This window comes from Elephas maximus, chromosome 18, assembly GCF_024166365.1.
Source record: "Elephas maximus indicus isolate mEleMax1 chromosome 18, mEleMax1 primary haplotype, whole genome shotgun sequence".
NCBI classification, from domain to species: Eukaryota; Metazoa; Chordata; class Mammalia; order Proboscidea; family Elephantidae; genus Elephas; species Elephas maximus.
Genome location: NC_064836.1, coordinates 67733492 through 67746884, shown reverse-complemented (window position 1 = coordinate 67746884; position 13393 = coordinate 67733492). Strand labels below are relative to the sequence as shown.

At 41.7% G+C, this 13393-nt stretch overlaps 1 protein-coding gene across 3 annotated transcripts in view; it reads right to left on the bottom strand.

Annotated features, from left to right (window-relative positions):
• CRYBG3 (crystallin beta-gamma domain containing 3) overlaps positions 1-13393 on the bottom strand; it is a 135784-nt gene that overhangs the window by 2774 nt on the left and 119617 nt on the right. For all 3 annotated transcript variants that reach the window (XM_049857906.1, XM_049857903.1, XM_049857904.1), the window contains exons 19-21: positions 11485-11624; positions 6666-6789; positions 604-762 (exon numbers count right to left, since the gene is read on the bottom strand). In XM_049857906.1, coding sequence (XP_049713863.1) covers positions 604-762; positions 6666-6789; positions 11485-11624 — 423 coding nt within the window. The remainder of the gene's footprint in view (positions 1-603; positions 763-6665; positions 6790-11484; positions 11625-13393) is intronic.

The following is a 13393-nucleotide window of genomic DNA, read 5'->3' as shown; positions in this document are numbered from 1 at the left end:
TTTTATTTTCTAAGCTTTCTCCCATAACAGCATCTTTCTTCTGCTACTACTTCATTGTGTATTTTGAAAATGAAAGCATTGCAACATGTTTAGAATCTCAAAGACAGCTGATTTTATCTGGGCCACTGAGTAAGCAACGTCTCACAAAAGCACATTGTCTAATTCAGAGCCAGTGATACATATCATTGGTTTAAAAAAAATCATTTAGGCATACCTTTGTTTAACTTAAATATCAAAACTGGATTTTCTAGATGAAAAAATTTAGCCATTTCACTTAAATGCTTTAGTAATATATGCCTGTCAGTATATGGTCATACAATGAACTATCTAAGAATTGACATTTTCAGTCCATTTGGTTTGCACGATTCTAGTTTCCAAAAGAACAGACCAAAGACCAAAAGCAGGGGGGTATTCATTTATGGGGTTATGCACCAAAACTTCAGTGGTTTGAGTTCACCCAGAGGCCCCTTGGAAGAAAAGGGCTGGTAATTTACTTCTGGAAAATCAACCAATGAAAACCCCACGGAGCACAGTTCTACTCTGACATACACGGTGTCGGCATGAGTCAGAACTGACTCAGTAGCAACTGGTTTGGTAGGTTACCTTGGATTTAAAGAGTCCTCGACAGTAGTGCCAGATCTGGGTATTTTTTCCACTATAGGGAGAAATGCACACAGATGTTGCCCTTGTGTCAGCTAGGTTTCCAGTGACTGTAAGATACTCATCCTGGGCTCGGTTCTTTATTCTGATGTACACTGCAGGCTATGACAAGGGGAAAGCAGAGCCATTTAAAAATAACCTTTTGAATCTAGAGATCAATACTTCAAAGAAGGAAGGCATGGAAGTAAGAAGTGACTTTATCAGCTTCATTCTTACTCCCTTTAGCAAATACATTGAAACAATTATGTACAAAATAGTATTTTCTATTGACAAATCCTTAGACTATGGAGCACAAAGTTTAAACTGTACAATCTATGAAAAGTATGAAAATTTTTGGAAAGGTAAATTGAAATAGTTTCATTCACCAGAACTCCATGCGGCAAGGGCTACAGAATAATTAGGGACTTTGGTTTCATCCAATAACTAATGTGTTCTGTTGGGCTGAGGGAGGTAAGGGAGTGGGATTAAGGGCAAGGTACCACTACAAAGAGCTTGCAAAAACTCAGGAAACATTAATTCCAACTATCAGATGTACTGTCTTGTGCTATGATTAAGTGCCAAATGACTGCAATGGCAATTCTTGAAAAAACCCAGGTAGCTGATGACCCCAGTGGCTGTGGTTATCTCTGCATACATAAGACCTTCATACCTCTTCAAAGGAAGAGACCATGTACGTTTAATCACTACTGAGGTATTGAAAATGGCTAACAATGGACTTCATCCTTTAAAACTTAATATTTTAAGATAAAATATTAAATCTAGGGCTTGCCTCAAAGGATGATGATGTTGTTAGGTTCTGTCGAGATGGTTCTGACTCACAGCCATCCTATGTACAACAAAATGAAACACTGCCTGGTACAGCGCCATCCTCACAATCATGGCTGTGTTTGAGCCCAATGTTGGAGCCACTGTGTCCATCCATCTCATTGTGGGTCTTCCTTTTTTTTTTTTGCTGATCCTCTACCAAACATGATGTCCTTCTCCAGGGGCTGGCTCCTTCTGATAACATGTCCAAAGTGCATGAGACGAAATCTCACCATCCTTGCTTCTAAGGAGTATTCTGTTTGTACTTCTTCCAAGACAGATTTGTTCGTTCCTTTGGCAGTCCATGGTATGTTCAATATTCAGTGCCAACCCCACCATTCAAAGGCGTCAGTTCTTCTTCAGTCTTCCTTATTCATTGTCCAGCTTTCACATGCATAGGAGGCGACCAAAAACAGCATGGCTTGGGTCAGGAGCACCTTAGTCGTCAAGGTGACATCTTTGCTTTTCAACACTTTAAAGAAGTCTTTTGCAGCAGCAGATCTGCCCAATGCAATGCGTCACATTGTTTATTTCTTGACTGCTGCTTCCATGGGCGTTGATTGTGGATCCAAGTAAAATGAAATCCTTGACAACTTAAAGCCTTTCTCCGTTTATCATGATGTTGCTCATTGGTCCAGTTCTGGGGATTTTTGTTTTCGTTATGTTGAGATGCAATCCATACTGAAGGCTGTAGTCGTTGATCTTCATCAGTAAGTGCTTCAAGTCCTCTTTGCTTTCAGTAAGCAAGGTTATGTCATCTGCATATCACAGGTTGTTAGTAAGTCTTCCTCTAATCCTGATGCTGTGTTCTTCATATGGTCCAGCTTCTCAAGATTATTCGCTCAACATACAGATTGAATAAGTATGGTGAAAGGATACAACCCTGACACATCTTTCCTGATTTTAAACCATGCAGTATCCCCTTGTTCTGTTGGAACAACTGCCTCTTGGTCTATGCAAAGGTTCCTCTTGAGCACAGTTAAGTGTTCTGAACTCCCATTCTTTGCAATGTTATCCACAATCGACTCGAGGGCACTGGGTTTGGGCCACAAAGATGATAAATGATATTTATTGAGTGTTCAGTATATGCCAAGCAGTGTTCTAAATGCTTTCTGTGCTATATCATTTGTCAGATACAACTTTAACAAACCTTTAAGATTAAAGTACAACTGTGACCCTAATTTTATAAGGTTAGCACAAAATGTGAAGAAGCCGGGTCTGTTCGTACCAAAATCCTCCCTCTTCACCAGGATGGTTGAAGGCCTGTACTGAAATGCACGAGTTAGTCTTAGACACAGGGAATGACAGACTACTTCCAAAGATGGCAGTAAGATTCTGAAAGGGTAGGACACATGCTCGAAGCTCAACAAAAAAACTGGTGTTCTTTCAGCTCCGTGACTGGCCTCCAGCCATAATGTAAAATACAGGACACCCACCTGCCTTGGGTTGGGTGTTGGCATCTCAATTAGAATCTTAGCTAAATAATAACAAATGTATTGCTATTTATTAGGGTGCACTTACATTCTGAGAAACATAAATGCTAGGTAAATGCAATGTGATATTATGGTAATGAGTGAATATCCTACTGTTTTGAAGCTTATGAAAGGCCAACACAAGGTTAGCTGAATTTTGGTAAATTGTTACCATGTTTTGGTAACAATTTGGGCAAATCAGCTTTATGATTTGAGTAAATCAGCTGCAAAAGATCTCTTTGAAGTGTTGAAAAGCAAAGATGTCACCTTGGAGACTAAGGTGCACCTGACCCAAGCCATGGTGTTTCCAATCGCCTTATATGCATATGAAAGCTGGACAATGAATACGGAATACCTCAAAGAAGAACTGACACTTTCGAATTGTGGTGTTGGTGAGGAATATGGAATATACCATGGATTGCCAAAAGGAGAAGTACAACCAGAATGTTCCTTAGAAGCAAGGATGGCGAGACTATGTCTCACATACTTTGGACGTTATCAGGAGGGATCAGTCCCTGGAGAAGGACATCATGCTTGGTAAAATAGAGGATCAGCAAAAAAGAGGAAGACCTTCAACAAGACGGACGGACACAGTGGCTGCAACAATGGCAACAATGGGATCAAGCATAGCAACAATTGTGAGAATGACGCAGGACGGGACAGTGTTTCATTCTGTTGTTCATAGGGTTGCTATGAGTTGGAACCAACTTGACAGCACCTAACAACAATAACAACAACAATGAAAATAAACATTCTGAGCACTTAAACAAATAGACAAATGATTACCTGGTTATTTAAAGCAGGTGAATAAGAGCTTTACTTGGGCTAAATGTTTTAAACCACTTTTATATTCATAATGCAACAGTAAGGTACTTAAATTTCTATAATTCAGCCTGGTTTCCCATTGAAATTATTACGAATTCTTGAAGTTTCAGTATATCTTTATTATGGTTCATTACCTGGTACACATCAGAAAACAGACATGACCTTCACAGATGAGAGAGTTCCAGTTACTTGAGGACCAAACATCACAGTTTTGATAAATTAACTCAAGCAAGGTACTAATTATCCTTATTACGCATCTGTAGTCTGACTCCTCTGTAATTATATTTAAAAACACTGATATGCATTGTAAGTACCTTAGTGACATCCTAATTCCCAACCTCAAAGATCACATTTGAATTACTCTTGTATTTCTAAACAAGAATATGAATAAACATAGTACCAATAGCCTTACCAAAAAGTTAAATATGACCCAAGATAACTGTTGCAGAAACCAAAGATCCCTTTGCTGGGATTCAAAGCTGTGGTCTTAATAAACAGCAAGGAAAGTAACTTATTGAAGTATTATTTTGAAATTTAATCAGAATAGGAATCAGATTGTTTCTAAAGCACAATGCAAGAGAAATAACAAATCGTGTTGTCAAAAAATTTCTGTGTAAAACTAGAGGCTATACTGTATCTCAGGGCCCTGGAAAATGGGCAGGGACATGCTTCCCTACCAAGGAACCACCATTCCAAAAGAAGGAAAATATTCTAGTGTTAAACTTTGCTTCTAAAGTTCCTAACAACAAAGGGTTAGCATCATTATGTAGCTGGTAAAGGCTAAACCAACAGGATTCCCACTTCTGCCCTGCTTTTTCCTATGGCTTTTCAGTGGGATTACCCATCTGATGCTACAGGAATGAAGAACAAGCACGATGTAAAGATCACCGGATCGTGTAGCACATGTTCTATGCCTGGAAAGCTCGCTACGGTTTTAGTTTCCCTCAGAGCATCTCTGGCTCTCTCAAGGGATGTTGTGGCTGATAAACTTCATCATAGTGATACGAGCCGGATGTTGTATCAGGCGTTTCACATACATTCGTCTTATTTAATCCTTACAACACTCTTGAGGAGTAAACAATGTGATCACCATCTGGGGAGGAATGTGAGGTGCCATTTAAGTGACTTGCCCAAAGTCACACTGCTTATAAATGGCAAAGCTGGGTTTCCAACCAACAGAGCTGAAATGTGGTGGTATCAAGCATGGCATGTGTGTGTCAGGAGGACAGCAACAGGAGACCAATGAGACTTTTTTTTTAACTACCATTTAACACTTAATGTGGCCGGTCTGAACTTCAGAACTGCAGCACTTAATCCTCTGTGCTACACTCTGTAAATGTAAAAGTACACTAATGGTAGCTTAAGGCAGATATTAGGACATAACAGAGCTGGGTTCAATTCCTAGGTCTGACGCTTGGACGATTTTTGCCAAATTGTTTTACCTCTCTGGGCATTAGTTTTCCACCTAGAAAACAGAGGTAATTCCTACCTCAATGGAATCCAGTAAGAATATGTTTCTAAAGGGATTAGTGAGAGGTACAAATAACATATCCATTGATTATCGCAACCTTGAGAGGCTAGCTCTCCTCACTACCACACATATTTCCATTCTCTGAGCCAGGCAATTACCTGTGGCTTTTTGATGATTACGTATTATTTCCCATTTTACGTTACCGCTTTGAGTTGGTCCTGTTTTCCCAACAAAAAATGTAAGCTCCAATAAGACAGGAATCCTTTTATCTTTTACAATACTGTACATAATATCAAACATTCCTTCCTCCATTTATACATTCCTTCATTAAACTAATAGTCTCTGAGCTCCTACAATGGCCAGACATTATGACAGGCCCTAGACATAGAACAATAAGCAAAATGTACACCACCCCTGCCCTCAATGGACAGTGGGAAAGAGCCCAACTCAGCCATAATTACATCATCACAAACTGAAAACAGTCTTGAAGAAATACAAAAAAACCAACTCACTTCCGTTGAGTCAATTCTGGCTCATAGAGACCCTACAGGACTGAGTATAACTGCCCCCTTAGGGTTCCCAAGGCTGTAAATCTTTACAGAAACAGACTGCCACATCTTTCTCCTGTGGAGCGGCTGGTGGGTTTGAACCGCCAACCTTTCAGTTAGCAGCTAAGCACTTAACCATTGTACCACCAGGGCTACTTGAAGAAACAGGACCAGGCTTTTGAGAAATCTAATTTAGATTGGGAAAGAGGGTTGAGGAAGGTATCTTTGAGGACCCAAGTCTAAGTTAAATCCACAGGAATGAATAAGAACAAGCCAGGGAAAGAACGAGAGGAGAGCATTCTAGACAGAGGGCACAGCCTGTGTCAAGGGCCTGACTGAGAACGCTCTGTAGGCCGGCACGCCTGACACAGCCATGTGAGGAGGTGGCCCCCGAGAGATGAGGATGGCAAAGCAGGGGGAGCCAGATCATGCAGGCCATGTGGAGGAGTTTAGATTGTATCCAAAGTGCAGTGGGAAGCTTCTGAACAGAAGAGTGACAAGCAGTGGGTGTGCAGTAAATACTACTTTAATTAAACTGCCAGGAGCTATCCTGAGTGTTATCTAAGTAGGGGAAAAAGAAATCCAAGCACTTGAGTAAAACTAGTACAACCTCAAAGTTCACCCATGTTTCCACTGCTTGCCGCAGAGCTTACAATATCTTATTTTTCCATGCAAGGTCAATAAGACTTTGGAATCAAAGCTAAAATCCAATGCTGGCCTTATCTACAATTTTATGTACTTGTTCAAAGCTACAAGATTGTCCTCCTGCACCTGCTACGTATATGGAAAACTAAACTAGAGGGTCAGTATTTCAGATGCTGTGGTTTATGACATTTCTACCCCAAAATCGAGCTATTTGGGAGCTTATGGTTCTTTTCTCCTTACCTGCTTCATAGGACGGAGGGAACCGATTGTTTTCCATCCACTGAATGCTGTCCAATTTGGAATCTCACTAGGCTCCAGTAGGATTTGTTTTCCTAAGAAATTGGATCCTTCATAAGCTATCCACCTATATGAGAGCAGGGAAGAAAAAAATGTTACTTCAAAACAAAAAAGCAACCTCTTATCAAAGATAGCAGCTATTATACCACATAGGACTCATTCGTTAAAAGATCTCTAGGTTTGCAGATTAATAAAAAAAAGACAGAATTACATTATTTTCTTGTAACAGAAAAACTAGGAGTGCTAGAAGAAAGCCTACTGAAGTCAGAAGATGTGGATTCCAGTTAGGACTTTGGCTTTTCACCTCCAAAATGAATGCACACAGCCCTGGGACTCCAAGGCTCCTCCCAGCTCTAAAATTCTCTTTTCCTTTGATAATGCTGAGGCTTTTTTCATAGCAACTTAACATCTGAAGACAGATCATTACCACCCCACCACTATTACCTGGTAGAACTGAGGCTCACTGTCCCATGTCCTTCAGGGCCTCTTGAGGTGACTCCAGCTATCTTATCTCTCCAGATACATCTCTTTCTACAACTCCTCCACAACTTGCCGCCAAGGACTACTTACCATTAACCATAGAAACCCCCAGTCCCACTCCTACTTCAAGGCCTGCAAGCCCTTTGCCGATACCCTGCTTTCAGCTCAGGCAGAGTTTAAGTGTGTGAAGTGCACAGGGGCTCAAGGTGAGTGAGTGGGGGTTCAAGACCTATGTCCTTCTGGCACTTTGTCTGAATGGCTAGTATAGCACTTAGCACGCTGTGTTATGGCTACTGGAGGCATGCCCTTCTCTCCTGTCAAGATGTGACGTCTGTGAAGCCAGGATGGTAGGACAGCACCTCATTCAACCTGAGGGGCTTATGTGGTCCTGGCAGGAGATGCTTGCTGAATAAAGCAGTCTGCTACAGTCCTATGTAAAATCTCTGTGTACTCAGTAGTAGGAGAAATCGTTATTGAACAGCCTGTCTTTAGAAGTAGTTTATAGGTAAAAATTCAAATTCCAGTCTACATTGGGTTTCTTTTATTCTGAAAAACATTTTTACCTTGGGAAACAAGCTTAACAAAGAGGCCTAAGCTACGGTGTGTCGTTACTCAGAAATTTTGTCATTTAAAAGGAAGGACAGGCTCTCTGGAGATTTATGTTAGCGGCATGACAGGGAACCGTGAGAGAGCAGGCTTTTGATCCCAGCCTCATGGTTCCTGGGAGGGGACCTTTTCCACAGATGATACTAAGCAGCCACTAAATGTCTTCTTTAGTCTTTTTGATCTCAAATAAGAAAAATATAAATAAATAAATAAGAGCCAAGCATAAATCTGGCAGGGGTTAGAGCACTATATCTAGCAAAAGCCAGAGAGAAATTTTAAATAGCTGTGAGAGACAGTACAACTTCAGAGAAAGCCTCTTGTAGGCTTGAAGTTTTTCCAGGAAGGGTTCTCTCATAGCTATTTCTAAAAAAAAAAAAAAAATTTCTAGGTGTCAGTAAATTACAGACCATGGACCACATCCAGCCACCACCTGGTTTTGTAAATAAAGTTTTATTGGAACACAGCCATGTCCATTCCTTTACAGATTGTTTATGGCTGTTTCTGCTCTACTGTGGCAAGTTTCAAGAGACAGTAAGGCCCACAAACAGAAAATATTTACTACCCGGTCCTGTACAGAAAGTTTGCAGAGCTCTGCTTTAGGTGGTTAGCAAGCTAAACCACTAAGGACAATATGCTGGGATCACCAAGAAACCAAAACCAAGCCTGTTGCCATCGAGGTGATTCCAACTGCCCCACAGAGTTTCCAAAGGAGCACCACCTGGTGGATTTAAACTGCTGCCCTTCGGGTTAGCAGCCATAGTGCATAGCCACTATGCCACCAGGGTATGCTGGGATCGCCAAGAGGGCCTGAAATTCTCAGCAGGACTGAAGGCCACTCCAAATAGTGCTTAAAGAAAGACGTGTGGAGGACCTGGTGGCTGCCTTTCACAGCTCAGACAAAGCACCTAGAATTGCAGATTGGGTTGTCCTGCCTTGGACCGAGGAGTCTTTGGGTCGTACAAATGGTTGACATACTCGACCACTAACTGACAGTTTTGAGTTTTGAGTCCACTCACAGGTACCTCAGAAGAAAGGCTTGACAATCTACTTCTGAAAAGTCAAGGAAGCACAGCTCCACTCGGATACACATGGGGTGTCACCATGAGTTGGAGACAACATGGTGGCAACGGATAACTGGCCTTGGATCAAGAAATATGTGACTCTGGAGATGAGACGCAGAGCACCAGCAGCAGGAAAGGCAGTCCACCGGTCAGATGGAAGGTTCTCAGAAACAGGTTCATCCTGAGTCTACAGCACAAGCTACAAAGGGTCTGCTGCTGTCGGCAGTGACTTCAGTCCTTCAGTTTCCCAGATGAAAAAGTCTATAACTTACAAAGGGCAATATCCCTTAGGGCCTTGTACCTCGGTTAATGCAGGAAACGGCACCACTTGTGCATAAAGGTGTGGAGGGAAGGGAGAAATCAAGGAAGGCTTGATGTTTGGGTTTTTAATGAACAGATGTGATACAACTATGAAAGCTCAGGAAGAAGTTACTGATCTTAACTAGCCACCACCAGAAAATGTCCACCCTGCCACCCACAACAGACACCAGGCTTAGCCAAATTATCAGGAGACCAGCAAGATGGATGACCCTCCCACCACTCCTTGCATATAAAAATGTAAACCATCAGACCAGCACAGAGGCAGGTGAGCACCACCACTGACAGGCTTATCCATCTTTCCAGATTCATTAAATATGCTGGAAGCCTAAGTTATAAAATCTATGTAAGATTTTAAGGAACCATGCCTAATTATATATTGATCTAAATGAATTCCACAGTTGGAGAAGCTGTGTGAGATGGTACATTAAGTCATGCCCCTCATCACCACCACGATGAAAGATGTGGGATAATGAGGGGATTAAAACAACTTGTCACTGAGGGTAGCTGGCTGTGCATTAAGTATTATTTTATGATCCATCTGTGGCCTATGAGAATCTTCAGGCAGCCTCCACTGGCTTACTCTATGTACCAAATCTCTCACAGAGTCTAGAATAGCAACAGTAGGTGGATAATAAGCCAAAGAGAATAGAAATGTCAACGTAAAATGGCACCAGTTTTTCAGAAAAGAGCGAAATAAGTAGGTGAGAAAGTCTCAGAGATGAGTCAATAAATATCAATTTCACTTAAGAATGTAAAGAAAACAAATGTATAAAAATGTAAGTTCTGTATCACAGGAACAAAGAATTCAGTTCAAACGAAAAATTCAGGTATGTGGTAAGTAAACACCAGAATCTTATGCTTAGGTAGAGTAAATTAATTTACTGTTTAATAAACATCAAACTATGTGAAATGCTATGCAGGAGAAAATTTATACTGCTATATATGCAAATAATACAAAAGCCATTTATTGAAATAGTTGACTTAATTTTCAAATCGACTGATATTCTTGGCTTTCTCTTTCATAATTCCTAGATATCTAAATAGGCAAAGAGTGGTTACGACACAATTAAAAAGCTATAAAAGTCATATTTATATTAAAAATGGGAAGCCATGTGTATTCTTTTTGAGTTGACTTTTGGTACCAAAACACCAATGGGTTAGGAGCAGGGAGGGGGCAGGCATACACACCAACCTCTGCAGAACTGACCCAAGAGGAAAATTTTTCATAAAGCAAATACAGCTTCAACTTCAGGTCCCCTTACTTGCAGACTGCTTACCATTCTTATTCTAATATGCAAGTTTATACCTAATTTTTGTATCCAAAAATAGTTTGTGTTTGACTATTAACCTGAAGGTTGGTGGTTCAAAACTACCCAGTGGTGCAGCAGAAAAGGCCTGGTGATCTTCTATAAAGATTACAGCCAAGAAAACTGTTGGAACAGTTCTACTCTGATACATATTGAGTTGCCCTGAGTTGGAATCAACTCAAGATTAATGGATTTTTTTTAAAAGAGCGTTCCCCAAATTGTAAAAGTGAAGGCCCCACACAGCCTGGTCCCACCTCAATTGACCCCCATTGCTGTTGAGTTGAGTTGATTCCTACTCATAGTGACCCCATAGGACAGAGCAGAACTGCACCATATGATTTCCAAGGCCGTAGTCTTTATAGAAGCAGAATGCTACATCTTTCTCCTGTGCAGTGGCTGGTAGCTTTGAACTGCCAACCCTTTGGTTGGCAGCTGAGCGCTTAACCACTGCACCACCAGGGCTCTCCCTGATTGACAGATATCCTAAATGAAATAGCAACACTGCTAGGTGGGTTAGGTCAAGCACGGTATGAAAATGAGTACCCTGGAGCAAACAGCTCTTGAAAAATCATGTCAAATCAATACAACAAAACACTCTTAGTCTTACGGAACAGTCACCTGCCTTAAGCATGTAATGGTCTTACCTTCAGTGTTGCTGATTTAATCAGGTCTCTCCTGAAAAGAAAAGTGGGCTCAACCGGTTCAGGTCACCTAGTCAACCTACTCTAAGACCTGTGCTCTGATCACGCAGCAGACCTTCTTCTCTCCTAAGGGCTCTTCCCCCAGACCATGGCATACTGTTACCTACTGGACACGGCCCAGAGTCTTCTCTCATTTCAACTGTAACGACAGTTACTATAGTGAGAGAGAAAATGCGTAAGAGCACCAGCAGACCAACACCAACAGCAGTGGGCGGATACAAAACAACCATGCTGCTCTGTCCTAAACCTGTAACCTAACCAGGCCAGGCCTTTCTCCCATACTTACAGTCCACTTTTCACCCACACGGACTGGGTGTACAAGTGCAGGTCCTTATTCAGAACGGAGTTCACAGCCTCTTCCAGATGTAGCTCTCTTCCCTCACAATGTTCCAGAGCAAAAAGGCTGATGGAAGGTTCTTCAAAAACCTGACACATAAAAGAAAAAAAAAACCAGAGACAGCATTACCACATGGGGTGGCCACACCTCAGTAACATCCCAGGAAGAATGCAGGGCTGCGTGAACCCACTGTATTCTCATATTGGTAGAGTTTATTGCTCCACCCTCTAAAGACTTTATAGTCAAAACTGCACTGACGAGAATGGATTCAATTGATAATTTTTATTCACTTATTGTAAAAATTGACATTATCAGAATAGCAATCTTAATCCCATAATAAAAATGGACATACAGAGCACCTGATTCCCAGACGTGCAGTAAAGTCTGGCTGTGCTGCGAGACAGACCACAGTGGTTTCTGCCAGTGCTTTCCGCTTGCAGCAGAAAACACAGAATGGAATGACACCCTCATTTCCCAAGGGGTCACAGGAGCAGTCACTGGGAACAGAAAACTTTATGGCTCTAGGCTCTTAAAAACATTCCTAGGTGGGAGAAAAAGGCATTTCTAATTAAAAGAAAAAAAAATGCTAGAATGCACACAGACAGGTGATTCCAGCATTCAAAGGAAGAACTCCGCTATCCCTCATGTCAGACGGGAACAGATTCAATATTGCTCGTCTTCATTCATTATATACACAAGACACCATGCTAGGAGACATGACAGCGATAAGAAAACAAGGCACCACCCATGTGCACGGGACATTACTAACTAGTAGCTAAGTTAGGAAAATTGTGCAGACATGGTAATGTAATCCAAAGAGGAAAAACATATGGGCTGTGAGAGTACTCAGAGGAAGGTTAGATTATTTTTAGCAGAGGAGGACAGGAATCGTGGAAGCTTTGTGGCTGCAGTGGCATGTGAGCTCAGTCTTGAAGGATACAATGGGTTTAGACTGGCAGAGACAGAATAAAGGGAAGGCCCTCTGTGCAAAGGAAGGGACACAGAAATGCAGGGGACACGTTAGGGGAATGGAAAGCAGACCCATGTAGCAGGAACACAGAGCCCAATAACAAACACTGTCAAGTGCTTACACTGCTACTGTGTCTTGAGTTGTCTGCTCCCCTCCTATACGGACAGGGCAGAGACCCAATATCGCCAATGGCGAGTCCTTCAAGGCTTTTAACTGGGGACTAAGATTTGGCTGAAGTATGTACAACTTGTATATGAGATGCAGGGCACTTAGCAGCAGGCATCGTGGCTGGTCAACAAACAGTAAATAAACAGTCAAAAAACAACTGACTGTCATAACTGACCCTGAAGATCTAATGGCATCAGGGCAAAACATCTTGCAAAAGAGATTCCTTGCAGCGGTGTCTGGAATGGTGAAAGATGGGGAACGATTTAAATGACCATTGTGAAAAACCCAAACCCAAACCCACTGCCGTCGAGTTGATCCTGACTCACAGTGACCCTACAAGACAGAGTAGAACTGCCCCATAGGGTTTCCTAGTCTGTAGTCTTTACGGAAGCAGACTGCCACATCTTTCTCCCACAGAGCAGCTGGTGAACCCCCCAGCCTTTTGGTTAACAGCCAAGCACTTAACCACTATGCTACCAGAGCTTCCTCCCATCATGACTGGTAAATATATGGTACGGTCTTATAGAGGGATCCTATACAGTTGTAAAGAAAGAATGAGAACATCTTTATGGAAAGATCTCCAAGGTAAATTCTTTAGTGCCAAATACAAGGTGAAGAATAGTGCAAAATGTCTCTTTCCTGTGCTACCATTTCTGCAGAAATGAAGGGAAATTTTACGCACATAGTATATACACATACACACACGTGCACACACACACA